At 46.3% G+C, this 13109-nt stretch overlaps 1 protein-coding gene across 13 annotated transcripts in view; it reads right to left on the bottom strand.

The window, feature by feature from the left end:
* Positions 1 to 1218: 1218 nt before the first annotated feature.
* Positions 1219 to 13109, bottom strand: part of Npas3 (neuronal PAS domain protein 3) — an 845822-nt gene continuing 833931 nt past the window's right edge. For 8 of the 13 annotated variants that reach the window (XM_051146005.1, XM_051146014.1, XM_051146041.1 and 5 more), the window contains 3 exons: positions 8207 to 8354; positions 4758 to 4882; positions 1219 to 3158 (listed from right to left, as the gene is read on the bottom strand). In XM_051146005.1, coding sequence (XP_051001962.1) covers positions 1822 to 3158; positions 4758 to 4882; positions 8207 to 8354 — 1610 coding nt within the window. In that variant the 3' untranslated portion in view covers positions 1219 to 1821. The remainder of the gene's footprint in view (positions 3159 to 4757; positions 4883 to 8206; positions 8355 to 13109) is intronic. The other 5 variants (XM_051146022.1, XM_051146032.1, XM_051146056.1 and 2 more) reach the window with 1 other exon arrangement.

Raw genomic sequence — 13109 nt, 5'->3', positions numbered from 1 at the left:
TTTTAAATCTCTGAGAATAAAATAGATTTGGGGTATCAGGGAAGCAGAGGAGAGAAAGCGAGAGACAGGAAGGGGAAATACAGGGGAGGAAGGGAGAATATACAACAGCAAATCAACAGTGGGGACCTAGAAAAGGGAGACAGGCTCCACAGACAATAGAAGCAGTATGGGTGACACCACAGAGAAAGGCCACCACACAAAACCACTAACCCCCAAAAGTCACTGATTCACTAGGACTGCAGGAATGGGACTGTGCCACTCCACTAGAGACAGAGCACAGAGAAGACAGTGGACAAAACAACTACATTAGCTTAGCATATACTGCATATAGAAACACACACTGAAACTGCAATGGGACCCACAGCCAAGGACACTACACATTGTACACATTACAGGTCTCACATCTGGTATTTAGACGCCTTAACAAACAGCTGCCAAAAACAAAGTGTGAGAAGAATCTATATTGGACAGTCATTTGGAGTGTTTGACACCACACAGATTTCTGGCAACAAAGACAAATAGGCTATTTTTTCTTTTTCTTTTTCCTTTTTTTTTTTTCTCTTTTTTTTTTTTCATTGAATGTGCAGTTTTCAGTTGCAGTTATCTGTCTGAAGCGTATAAACCCATTCTTTAGTTTTAAAAACTTGTTGGTTTCAACTCAGAAATAAGAACCAAAGGGAAATAAATTCCATCAAATCAGCCCCCCATACAACCTGCTTTTTTTTTTTCTTAGCAAGAAATGAAAACAAAAAACCCAAATTAAAAAAAAAAAAGTTAAATATTTCTCCCTTTCCCTCTTTTATACTCTGAAGTGTTACTGAAGTTGCAAAAACCAGTCTCCGTTAGACTGAGGAGGGAAAAAATAAAAAGCTCAACAAAAGGCTTGAACTGCTCCTCAGACCAGTCTGAGTTGTCCAAAAGCCCCTTTTAACAGGGCTTTACTGACCCATTAAATTGAAAGTGAGGCTATGTGTTTGTTAGTTGGGAGGTAAAACATTTTAAGTCCTGCAGCAAATGTTAATGAGGGCTTTGTCTTAAGTAAGCAAGGAGACTGAGCAACGGGACTCCAAACCAGGACAGAACACATTTTCTTTTCCAAAACCCAGCCCAGGAGCTGCATTTTGTATGAAGACATTACAGATTAATAAATGATAGCACCATGGTTTTAGAAATTAAGTTAATGTTTCAGTAATTAACACTTAGTCCAACCTTAAAAAAAAACATTCTAGTCACAGGCCAGAAATTAAGTTTAAGAACCCAAATTATTTTTATGTGCAAGTAAGAAAATCTTAAAATCTTAATCATAAAAAGAATTAAATTCTGCATAAAATTCTAAAATACTATTCCCCTATTTTCAAAGGAATTAGGAACAGGAAAACAAAAAAACACCCACCCCATTTCATTTGACTTAGTCAAACAGGGCACAATCATTTATGCTTGTCTCTTTCCATCTTGATCATATCAAGATCTTTAGGAAGAAAACCCAAAGGTTGTCGCTTGAGAAATCTCTTGACCACAAGATTGAGTATTCTATGGCAGAGGCATATACATATTAAAGACATCTTAATAAAGATGCAAAGGAAAGCCAAACAACCCAACACACATCTTAGAAGACAAAATGGCAGGCAACCGGTCATCTGACCCTCTGAAGGCAAAAAATAAACATGTCTTTACAAGAAAGAATAAGTCCAATGAAAGAAAGAGGCGGGTGGAATGGGGCCACCGTGTTGCAAGAAGATGCTGACCAGCTCGAATTCAAAGTGCTAGAATGAAAGGTCTAAACGAAAACGCCGACGATGCCTCCGAGTGGGGCCCCCTTTCTCAGTCCTCTTTGCGCTCCAGAGTCTGTGCCGCGTGGATACCGTTGCTGTAGACCGGGAAGGGCAGCGTGGAGAAGAGTCCCTCAGCCGTGGTGAACACGTTGCCACCCGGCATCTGTGTGAGGCTGGCTGCGCTCACAGCGCTACCAAAAGGTCCAGACATGTTGAGCCGGTGCACGTGGTGGTAGAGCATCTCCATGGGCGTCTTGGGGTCAAGGCCGAAGCCAGGGCTGTTAACGTCCACGAAGTTAACAGCATGAGCGTTGGGTAGCAGGTTGCCCTGCATGGCCAGGGTCACCTCAGCGGGTGCGTAGCGGATGGTGCCCGTGGTGTAGACTCTCTGTGCTGCCGTGCTGGTAGCCGCCAGGGTCCCTGTCACCCGGTGCACTAGTGGAAGCACGACGTTGCCCGCTTGCAACCTCTGCAGGGCCTCCAGGTCCCCAGTGTACAGCAAGGAGTTGGACGCACCCGGGCCACCTCCGCCACCCCCCGCCCCGCCCCCGGGGTGCTTGTCCCGAGGGGATGCCGAGAGTGGGGGCGAGAGCGGGTCAGAGGCCACCGGGGCTGTGCCACTGAACTGAGTCTTGCGGCCGGCTGTGCCATCGGCGCCCGGTGGGGTGAGGACCGAGTCAGGGATGGCCACGTGCAGCGCTCCCCCACCGCCGCTGCTGCCGCCCTGGCCCTGTGGGGACGGGAAGTGCTCGGAGGTCGGGGGCTTAGTCATGCTGTATGGGGACTCGTTCCTGGAGATCTCCCGGTTGGGCGGATAGTTCCAGATGCTGCTGTCGTTGTCGAAATTGATGGGCTCTGCGATCTCTGTCTTGATCTTGAGTACTGAGGCGCTGTGCGGTGACGACAGTAGCCGCGGTGGCTCCACCAGGCCTGCGTCTAGGCCAGGGCTGGACGCGCTGGACAGGCGCCGGCGACTGGCGCTGCCGCCCTTCTGCCTTTTCCGCCGCCGCTTGCGCTTCTGGTGCTTGCTGGACGCCTGCGCGCCCGCCTCGCCCGCGCTGTCCGAGTCCTTGGCGCTGTCCGACGTGAGCGACTCGCAGGGTTGCAGCCGTAGATCCGCCTCGCTCTCCACATAGCGCTCTACCTTGATCTGCATGGGGCCCAGGGCGCCGAAGCCGTCCTCGGCCGCCTTGGGGTGCTCAAAGTCCGAGTGCTCGAAGCTGTCGTCGCTGTCACGGCTGTCCGGGTTGCTGGAGCTGTGGCCATCGTCGTTGCAGTTCATGTCGTTGTCGCAGGCGCTGCCCGACTTCTTGCGGTCAGGCTCCGGATCTTCGCTGTTCTCAGATTGATTGCCCTTCTCATCGGACTTGGAATTTTCGTTGTCCTCTGTGTGAGGCCCGCCGGGAGGGAGGCGTGGGGGTGGGGCAGAAGAGGAGAGAGAAGACCACGAGTTAGCAAGAAGGCAGGATTTAGGCGTGAGTTCGCAGAATAGGCCCCTGCTTGGTTGAAGTTTAGCGGAAGGGGCGGGTCATAGGACAGCTGCACCCACCCCTTCCTGTAGACCTTCCACAAACAAAGCCCCACACCTGATGCTAATGCAGACCCCCAGGCTCTGCCAGGACCCACAAGATCAGACACTGCCAGTGTACATGTGATTCTTAGGCATAGTCAAGTGTGAGAAGTCCTGTGGATACAAGCAGGGAGTCAAATTAACCTGGAATATGGTCTCAGGGACATAGACGACAAGCTGGTGAAATGGCAGGACCATTTATTCATTATTGAAAACCAAACATCTGTGGCTTTCCTCCACTGCACTATTATTCATTATTTGACTCAATTTTCAATTTGCATTTGTCTCCTTCTTCAACTATAAGCTTAAGATAGGGGTTTTGCTTGCTATATAAACAAGAGGCAGAGACTATTCTAGAACTTCATTGGTGTGTGTGTTGGGGGGGGGTGCGGGGCGCTGACAAAATTTCACATGTTAGGGACCAGGAAAACAAGCTCCACTATGAAGTGTGTCCCCACACCCCAAGCTGTGTTTGGTGTACAGACATTCCTGTCCACAACCCTTTAGTTCAGGGACTCTGAGGGCAGGAGGCTGATGGAGGGACCCAGTCACTTGCCTCATCTGAGAGAGAACATTTTCTCAGCGGTCACAGCCTGGGGAGACTTAGAAGGATGTTGATTTCTATGGCTTTGCCACAACAGTTGTGGGTAGCAGACTGGGTTAGAACCGTGGGCGAATCCCCGCACCCACTCTGGCCTTCGTTTCCCCTTAATCATTTGTGCAGCTGTTATTGCACTGTGTGTCTGGGGAAGAGACTAATGGGAAGAAGACGACACTTCCTGTAACTTCTGGAATCTATCTTGCACTTGATGTCACTCAGGAAGTCTACTCCCTGAGATAACCAGAATCGGGAGAGTATGGAATGGTATAGAGAAAGGAAGGAAGGAAGTCTAGCACTAGAGAAAGTATTTGACTTACACTGTGTTAGTATTGTATTAATCTAAAAGTTGCTAACTGGATAGTTTGGAGTAGTAAACAAGACATAAAAAAGCCTCTAGCCCATGGGCTTATATCCTCTTTTAGAAATTCCATGCCAGCCTGGTGGGGTCTGAACCTTGATCAAAGTCATTCATCTCTGGGGCAGGCAGAGCTAGTCCTGGTACTTGCTTTGAGCTGTGGAGCCATAGTATAATTCCTTTTATAACGGTGGGAGGGCTAACATAAGTGCGTACTAATCTTTCCTGAATGTTTATGTACATTATGTATACATATATGCCACAACATATGTACACATACATTTATACATAATATGGATATGTACATTTGTGTGTTTTGAGATAGTCAGGAGCAACTTACTAGATATATGTTCTACGATTTGGCCGGTTGCTAGGCCTCTGACAGTGGCCCTTCTGCTGCTACCCACCCCTGGTGTCTAGATGGGCAATCCTTAGCTATAGAGCACGGAGAAGTAGTACCTGTAATACCTGAGGTGTCTTTTGAGTCTGACTCAGAGTCGGATGTCTCAGAGGATTCTGAAGTTTTCTCTGGCAGATGTGGGAGCTGCGCGATGTCCATGGGCGTGTCCTTGTACTCAGGATTACTGTGGGAAGCAAGGCATCTGTCAGGCGTGCAGTGCAGGCATTTATCATCCCTTGAATGTCCTAGCCCTAAACTTCTGAAGTTGAGGAAGTTTAGAGGATTAAACGGGAAATTACGTCTCAGCTGCTCACGGGACTTTTCACACGAGCCTGGAGTGTGCGTTCCCCGGGTGCAGGTGCGCCCTGCCACAATGATTGAATACCCAAATGCTGCGTGAAAGCCACTAAAAAGCTTTTAAATAATCAGGTACCACTGGGGGCCAGAGAACTGTGCTGCTTGACGCACCTCCTGGCGTAACACCTGGGGGCCGGGCCAATGAGAGAAAAATCTCAGCGATTGATTCTCATGCCACCTGGTGTGTCCTACCTTCTCTTGTTCTCCTAATGAGTTCATTGCCTCAATACCCTTGCCTTGGCCCCTCGATGCAACTTCTCAGCTGTTCAGATGGCTCCAAAGCTAAGGGTGTGGGGATTGGGGTGGGGGTGGGGGTGGGGGTGGGTCGCAGGCCCTCGGTGCCTAACGATCTGTCAGATGCACAGGTGCATCTTGGGATGCTGGGCTCCTGAACTGTCAGCACACCCATTACAATCACAGTTTCATCTGCTCATGCGGTGTACACCTGTGGCTTGTTAGCTTGGAATCTGATTGCAGTGGGAGAGGCCCAGTGTGAGAGAGGCCCTAACGGAACGGATCTAACCCCTTGTACACAAATGTGCTTAAGAGTTGTTCTGCTTTTAATTTAGACATGAGCCTCTTCCGGAAATGAAATGCTTGGCCAGTTTGAGCTAGCCATCTTCTGGAAAAAGCGCATCCCAGGCTGCCAGATTTATGGTCAGTAGAGGGTTCTGTAACCTAAAGGCAGGAGAGCATCCTGCCTCCAAATGGGAAATGCCTCTTCTATCTTGTACATGTCTGGCCAAGGCTGCAACAGCGGATGATTATGGACTTGTTTGCTACTGAATCCCCCATATTAAGAAGTCACTGTTTCAGTCTTTACTCTAAAATTGCAAACGTCCCTGGGAGGGTTAATTCACTGAGATGGATTATCAGGCATTTACTCCTTAGTGTGAATTTGCTTTAACAGCAACAGCTTTCTCTGGATAATCAGATGAGACTAATGGTAGGAAGGCAGACTTGGCACTTTGTAGTCTCTGAGTGCTCTGAGGTTAGAATTCGAGCAAGCGCCACCAGGGAATGGGATAAGAGTGAGGGCAGCCATTCCTGACCAGTGGAAGATGGACATGGAGCGGGCCTGGAAGTGAAGTATTTCACGGGTAAGAATGATCCTTTTTGGCTAAGAAGGTGGGAAAGAAAACACAACTGAGGAGTTTTCCTGTATCAAGGGATGACTTTCTTATAGGACCTCCAACATGCAGAATGGCACCTGTGAGTGAGTGACTAGCTTGTGAACTTGCTTGTGTCTCAACTCACTGGCATCACTTTCCTCTAGTCTTGCTGCCATGGGGGCACAAAGGTCACTTGTCTCCAGCTCACGGTCTGTTATTATTGATCTTGGGTAAGTCTACCACCCACGAGACCAAGGCGCTGAAGTCTGAAGGCTGGCCTTTGATGCCCAAACTTTTTTTTTCCTGTCCATATGGAATCTGATGAGCTGGAATTACGAACCACTTGGGTGCTGGTACCGTTTGCCTCGAGGCTAGAATAATGGTGTTGATCCAAACTCTCCTCCTGTTCCTTGCTACTTCTGCCACTGCAGGCAGAGTGGGAAGTCATGAGGCCAATGTGAGGTAGTTTAAAGATTCTCATCCAGAGTTAGTGACCAATAAATAAATAAACACCAAGATGCTCAAGGAGATACAGTAAATAAGGAGATACCAGTAAATAAATCCCACAGAATGTGAATAACAGACAAATAGATGACCTCAGAGCCCTTCAGTGCAATAGCATAGTAGACACACTGTCTAACCTGTGGCAAATGTTTACTGGCATTTAATTCTTCATAGTGACACCACCACTGCCTAGTAAAAGAGCATCGCTACCTAGTATCTTGCTCTATTTTTTGTTTGCCATACACACTTTCATAGCTTTATGTGGTAGAAATAAAGACTGTTTCATAGAATGACTGAAACAGATTCCCTGATGTCAGAACCCCGTCCCCTTCCCTATGAAAAGATCACAACCATAGGGCATGGTCCCCATGAAAATCAAGCCTGGGAGAGAGCTGCATTAAATACACTTTTACCTTTAGAGAGAATTAATATAGAGCAGAAGGGGTCAAAAAAGGAAAAAGAAAGTAGATAAATGAAAACTCTTGTAAGAGGTATCCATTAAGGCCTTGTGCAGAGCAATAATCATTAGCGTCTGATTGATATGCTGTAGAAAGCAAACACACTCATGCCTTCAAGTCATCACCAAAGTGTGCGAAACACTGAAGGGCCAGTGTGCTGATGAGCTGTGCTTGTTAACAGCTCAGCTTTATTTGGCTGTCTCTAAGAAAAATGGGACTCAGGTAGTCTTTGTCGAAATTATCAGCCAAAGGGCACCAACTTCCATTCATTAGCTCTACTGGAAGTTTGCCTATTCGGAACATGTGTGGATTCTGCTTGAACCCCTAGAACAGCAAAGCCTAGAGCGAGGGTGGTGGGTAGGAGCCATGCCAAGCATTGTGATAGCTTTGTGACAAGACCTGTGGCGAACTTTTCCAGAAGGCTTGTCCTCAAGCTCAGACCATCCAGGCTGTTGGTTGTAGTTACTCGACTGCTTGTTGGATTCCCAAAGCAGAACAGATACGGGGGAAAAGAGAAAGAAAAGGGGCCTCACGCCAACATTCAGGAAGCAGTTGCATCTGGATTGCCATGGGCACACGTTTTAAGAACAAAAAGAGATTGTTGTGGTTGTTACTTTATTATTTTATTTACATCGAGATTGTCAGTGCTCTGGCAAAGCGGTTACTCTATCTTCCTAAACTTTGAGTATCCAGAGAACAGAATCCTATGCTGGAAGCATCAAAAAGGAGGAATGCAGAAGGAAGCAAACCTGCCCCACTCCTCCCCTCTGGCTCTGTTTGCTTCCCCAGGGACTGGAGTGCAGAGGCAAAGGCATGGGTGTAAGGAGATGCTTCCCAGGCTGCCCCTGCAGGCACAGGTCTCTGGGTGGCGCATGCACCAGGAAAGGAGACCAGTTTCTCTAGAGCTGCCCAAAGACTTGGCGGGCTTTGATCTTCTCCCATTTCTTTGAATCTTGCGGGAAGAAGAGCAGCCTCTTCAGGTCCCTGTCAGGAGACGGTACTCACGACCTGTCAGCTACTAACCACAGTTCGTGCTTGCAGTTTATAACCGGGAAAGAAATGAAACAGAAAAGGTACCTAAGCAGATAATTCACCCAGATGATGTTCTTCTCATTTGCATTCTTGGCGTTAATAGCGATGGTGGCACTCGACTGTATCCAGATGTAGCCTCCGTTTTTCTGCATCCAGCGATAGTACTTAGTCACACACTGACCCTTATTCAGCACTGGGGTGGGGCAAAGGGAAAGAAAACAAGACCGAAGAGATCATATTACGACTGGCTGTTAGAGTGCTTATCATCTCTGCCCAACCTCACACCAAAGCCTGGGGAGCCCAGTGTATGCCCGACTTAAGATGTCATTAGCACAAATGAAATCAACACCTCATTGGAGTAGCAGCTGCCCAGCTAGGCTTCCTGGCATTTGCAGTGAGACCGCATTCCCTTCTGGGCAGCCATGGTGGGAAAGGAAGAATAAAAGGACTACTAATCTTTTTGGCTCAGAGCACACCTAATGTGGTGTGGATATTGTCAGTGGGTTTAACATCAGATGGCAAAAAAGGCAAATCTCTGTATGATTTATGCATAGCTTCTGAGTTGCCCTCCTTGAGATTCTGGGTATCTGAGTGGTTCTGAAGATGCCTTACCCCCTCTGTCTTTGATCACCTCCCTTCAGCCTGAGCAGCATCAGCCCGTGTCCTCAGCCATCTGTTCCTTTTGATCTTGTCTTACAGAATTTATAGTCCTTGGATGAACTAAATTTACATTGGTCAGCTGGGGTAAATTTGTGGCGATACAGCTGAAGGTTGGAGCAAAATAAATCCCCTAGTCGACTCAAGAGAGAAACACTGGCCTAAGAGAGGCCCGACATTGACTCAGCTTGAGCCAAATAGAGTGACAGCTCTACACAGATGCTGAAATATGGCACAAAATGAAGGAACAAGTAAAAACAATCGGTAATGTGAGCCGGTACCTTTAAATACCCACCGTAAGAAAGCTTTAAAATGCAGATGTTAAAAAACGATACTTTAACCAGAATCTTGCCGAGTTGAAATAGATTTGATTTGTATCTGGGTTCTCCTGAGCTAGTGAAAAGGGAAACTGCAGTAAATCATCCCCTAAATAAGTGCTATGGCTGGGGATGGTCTGAGAGCATGCAGGAAAGGCTGTTGCATTAGGACTTGGAGACCACTGCTCTCGCCCCCCACAAAGCTCGCCAGCCTGACAGCCACTAGAGGGCAGTGCGCACTCGCCTACACGCCCCACTTTTGGCATGTCCTTGTCTCCGTCTGCTAAAATGAAAAACCTCTAACTGCTGTAATAAATTTGGCTAAATTAGCTGCTAAATGGTTATCTCAAGTAATATGTATTTGCATTAATCATCTTGCTCTAAACCAGAACAAGCCAGAGTCCTAAAGACGTAGTAAATTCATATTGTCCATTTAATTACGGCTAATAAGTGCTTCATATACAATAGTTTCATGAAGTACATTTTGATTTTTTTGGGGGGGAGTTGTAGATGAGGAAAGGGAATCACTTTGGAAAAGAACAAGGTGCCAGGCTGTTGAAAGTCTTCCTTTCTCTGAAGGTGGTCACAAATCAAACCTCCACACCCTGCGTCTGTGAGCTTTCATGCTTTTTTTTTCCACTCTCCCCCCTTTTTCCCCTCACAATATGCTAAATGGATGGTTGTAAAATTTAATAATTATGTCTTCACTGTTGCTTGAAAAAGCCTTGATGAATGCGTCACACAGTGGCAAGTTTTCTTCTGAAGCTGCCACACAGTGCAGGCCACTGGAAGGCTGGGGACTGTCACTTTCCTTTGATGGCAAGCCTCCACAGGTAGCATTGTGCAATTCTTTTGTTGGTGACTGTAAGTTCTGCCATCCTGCATGCGTGGCTTCCCAGGCTACAGTACTCCTAGCTGAGGGAGAAAGTGGAGAAGTGCCAGGCATGCCACACGACTCTTGTGTTAAATCCTCGTCACATACAACGCAAAGTGTTTTTACTCAGAGCTTTTCAGCCTGGTTAACTATTAAGTGAGGACAATGGCTTATGCAATTCTTCACAGAGGAAATCACCATACTCCAGTCTAGTTGGTGATATGATAGAATTCTATATGCGTGGTAACCAGAATAATTCCTATTGGTTTTTAGTATTTTTTTTTAACAAAGGCAGAAAAAGTACACACACACACACACACACACACACACACACACACACACACTGCAGAAATCATATAAAAATGATTGGCAGACTAGGCTGGGATGGCTTGGGTGGGGAATATGGACCAGAAGGGAACTCAGAAGAGGCAACAAACAAACAAACAAACAAACACACAACAGAAAACCCCAAATCCAGAGTACAGAGGACTGAACAGGGTAAATAAAGAAACAAATTACAAGATCAAGTTAAAAGTAAAGGATCAACAAAAAGATCACCCCACCCTCTATACTTTTTCTTACTTAAAACACCAATCTTTCTGACGGGTTTCAGATGGGTTTCAGATAAGGACCTAAAACAGCGTTTCTAATACAAAGGACTGGTACAATGCCATGTGTAGAAGATGAGGTAGGATGGCTTGGTTTGCTTAAGGGCATTTGCTGAGAGGATAAATACAAATTTATTAGGGTCCATGAATACATTAACCCAGTCTTTCATTAAATGCAGGCTCAGGGATGCCAAGGCAAGAACAAAGCCCTGAATGGAAAAGAGGTAGGCAGGTGAGCTTTGATGTGTAGAGGTGCCCAGGGAGGGATTGAAAAGCCAGGATTTCTTCATCTTGGGGCCAGGGAGCGATGTGGTTGTCCTTGAGTCACTCTGGTGAATACCAAGGAGTGGGTCCCAGAGCTCATAGTGCACAGCTGAAGACAAGTATTCTCTGGGTCATACTATTCCCAGAACTGGTATGGTCTTCTGCAAACAGAATTTAGCAAGGGTCACCATCTTCTCATGGTCTTCAATTGTGACTCGTAAATTGGAGTTTTCTGAACGAGGCCTCCACGAATTATCAGGATCCACAGGGAAGACAAGACATTAGCTCCATGAGAGGATAGAATGTTGACCAAGATGTTACCAAGTTGCTGTTGTTTTTCAAGTTCACATAAAAAAAAGTTGCCACGAGGCCTTCTCTTCTTTTCTACTGAATCAGGAGTACTTTTTGCTCACATCTTCTCACAGAATATAAATTTGTAACTTTGGGATGAAGCTTATTTCTTGAAAAAGAATCATACTGGCAAATCAGCTGGATCATTCCAGCTGTGCCAGAGGCAGGATCTGACAGCCTTTCCTGAGCTCATGTGGCCCTAATCAGCTCAAGAAGAAAAGCCACGTTGGTGCCAGTTTGAAGGAGATTTTTAGTGTGTAATAAATTAGAGAACTTGAAAAATACAAAAAAAAAAAAAAAAAAAAGAAAGAAAAAAAGAAACTTCCTCCCTTTTTCGGATTCTCTGTTATCTAGTAGCTGCTGTTATTTTTGAGTTGTAGTTTGAATAGTAGGGAGAAATGAGGAAGGACGTAGGTCAGTCTTCTTCACAAACTAGAAAAGCCCTTTTTTAGAGAAAACCAGAAATAAGTACAATCTAAGTTAGCTGGTATGGCAGTCCTTCAAAATAGCCAACCGTTCCTCAAGAGGACATCTCATCAAGCCAATGAGCCCTGGGGTATGTTTGCAGCCACACACACAAACTGCAGCAAAAAGGAAGTACATGGAAAGGAGATACACAGGGCAGTTGACTTTTCCTGTGGCATCTATGAGATGTGGGCTGAGTACTGCTGACACGTGTCCTGGCACCATCTCCGTGGCTTGTTCTTAAGGGTATGCATTCTGCTGTCAAGATCCGTCAACGGAACCGACGGATCACACCAAAACATCTTTAGAGCTCCATCTTTTAAGGGTATGTAGTTGCTGAGTTAGTTTTATTTAAAAATCTCAGAGAATTTCAATGGCCTTTTCTTAGATTTTTACATGGTATCCATGAAGACACGAGAAGGAGGTTTGCTATAAGGTTTATGTAGAAACTTGAATGGTTCAGGTACAATTTTCTTCCTTTTTAAGTCATAGTCTAGGGTAGCACCAGCAGCCATTGGCGGCTGATGTTCTGAGGGGAACCTTCCCAGCACCCCACGTTTCACACTGAAGTCATCTTACAGTTACGAACTGTGTCCCTGACCTTACACTTGGGTGAGGAGCACAGTGGAAGCAGATTGAGACCTAGGTCTGCCCACCTAGCAGTTAAAGAACCACCACTGAGGGGCCATTTGGCTTTTAGTCGAAACACTACCCCACGCCTAAGTGGGCAGGGAGTGGCAAATACAGTACCTGACAGCCAACTGTGAAGTGCTTACGTTTTAAAACATGTGACCTTTGATAGCAGATAGCTCCCCTCAAATGAAAGGTGGAATGATATGCTTTACTGAAGGTCCTTTTAAAATGCCACTTAATCTCTTGACTTGAGACCGTAGGCTGGCGTACAAGGATGTTCTGTTCGTAAATAGTAGTCACTTTCCCTTCAAACCTCACAAACTTTGTTGCTATGAGGCATGCCTGTGTCCCTGCACACAGTTCCCGACAGAAGGATTTAAGTTTTCTTGGGAAAACTTTGTCCACAGACACAGACAGTGACTGGAGGGACGCAAAGGAAGCCAGTGTCTGTGGCAGGGTTATCATTCTGTTATCTAAACAAATCAGTACGAATTTGCCTTCAGAAATATGAAGGGGGCAGGGTGGGGGAGAGAGGGGGGGAGAGAGGGGAGGGAGAGAGAGAGAGAGAGAGACAGAGAGAGACAGAGAGATAGATAGAGAGAGAGTGGTCTCTTTCTGTTGGGCTGTTCTACAAAACCAAAGCCAGAGTCTAAATAGTCAGTTACTTGTGTCTCATAGAGAAGGAAGCAGCAGAATGGAATGCAGTCTGAGGAGGAGAAGAACACATATCAAAGCAGTCATTTAGCCAAGTGCCTCACAAAAGGACATTTAGAGGTTTG

This window comes from Acomys russatus, chromosome 1 (genome assembly GCF_903995435.1).
Source record: "Acomys russatus chromosome 1, mAcoRus1.1, whole genome shotgun sequence".
Lineage (NCBI taxonomy): Eukaryota > Metazoa > Chordata > Mammalia > Rodentia > Muridae > Acomys > Acomys russatus.
The sequence above is the reverse complement of the archived record's forward strand: the minus strand, read 5'-3'. Positions and strand labels throughout refer to the sequence as shown.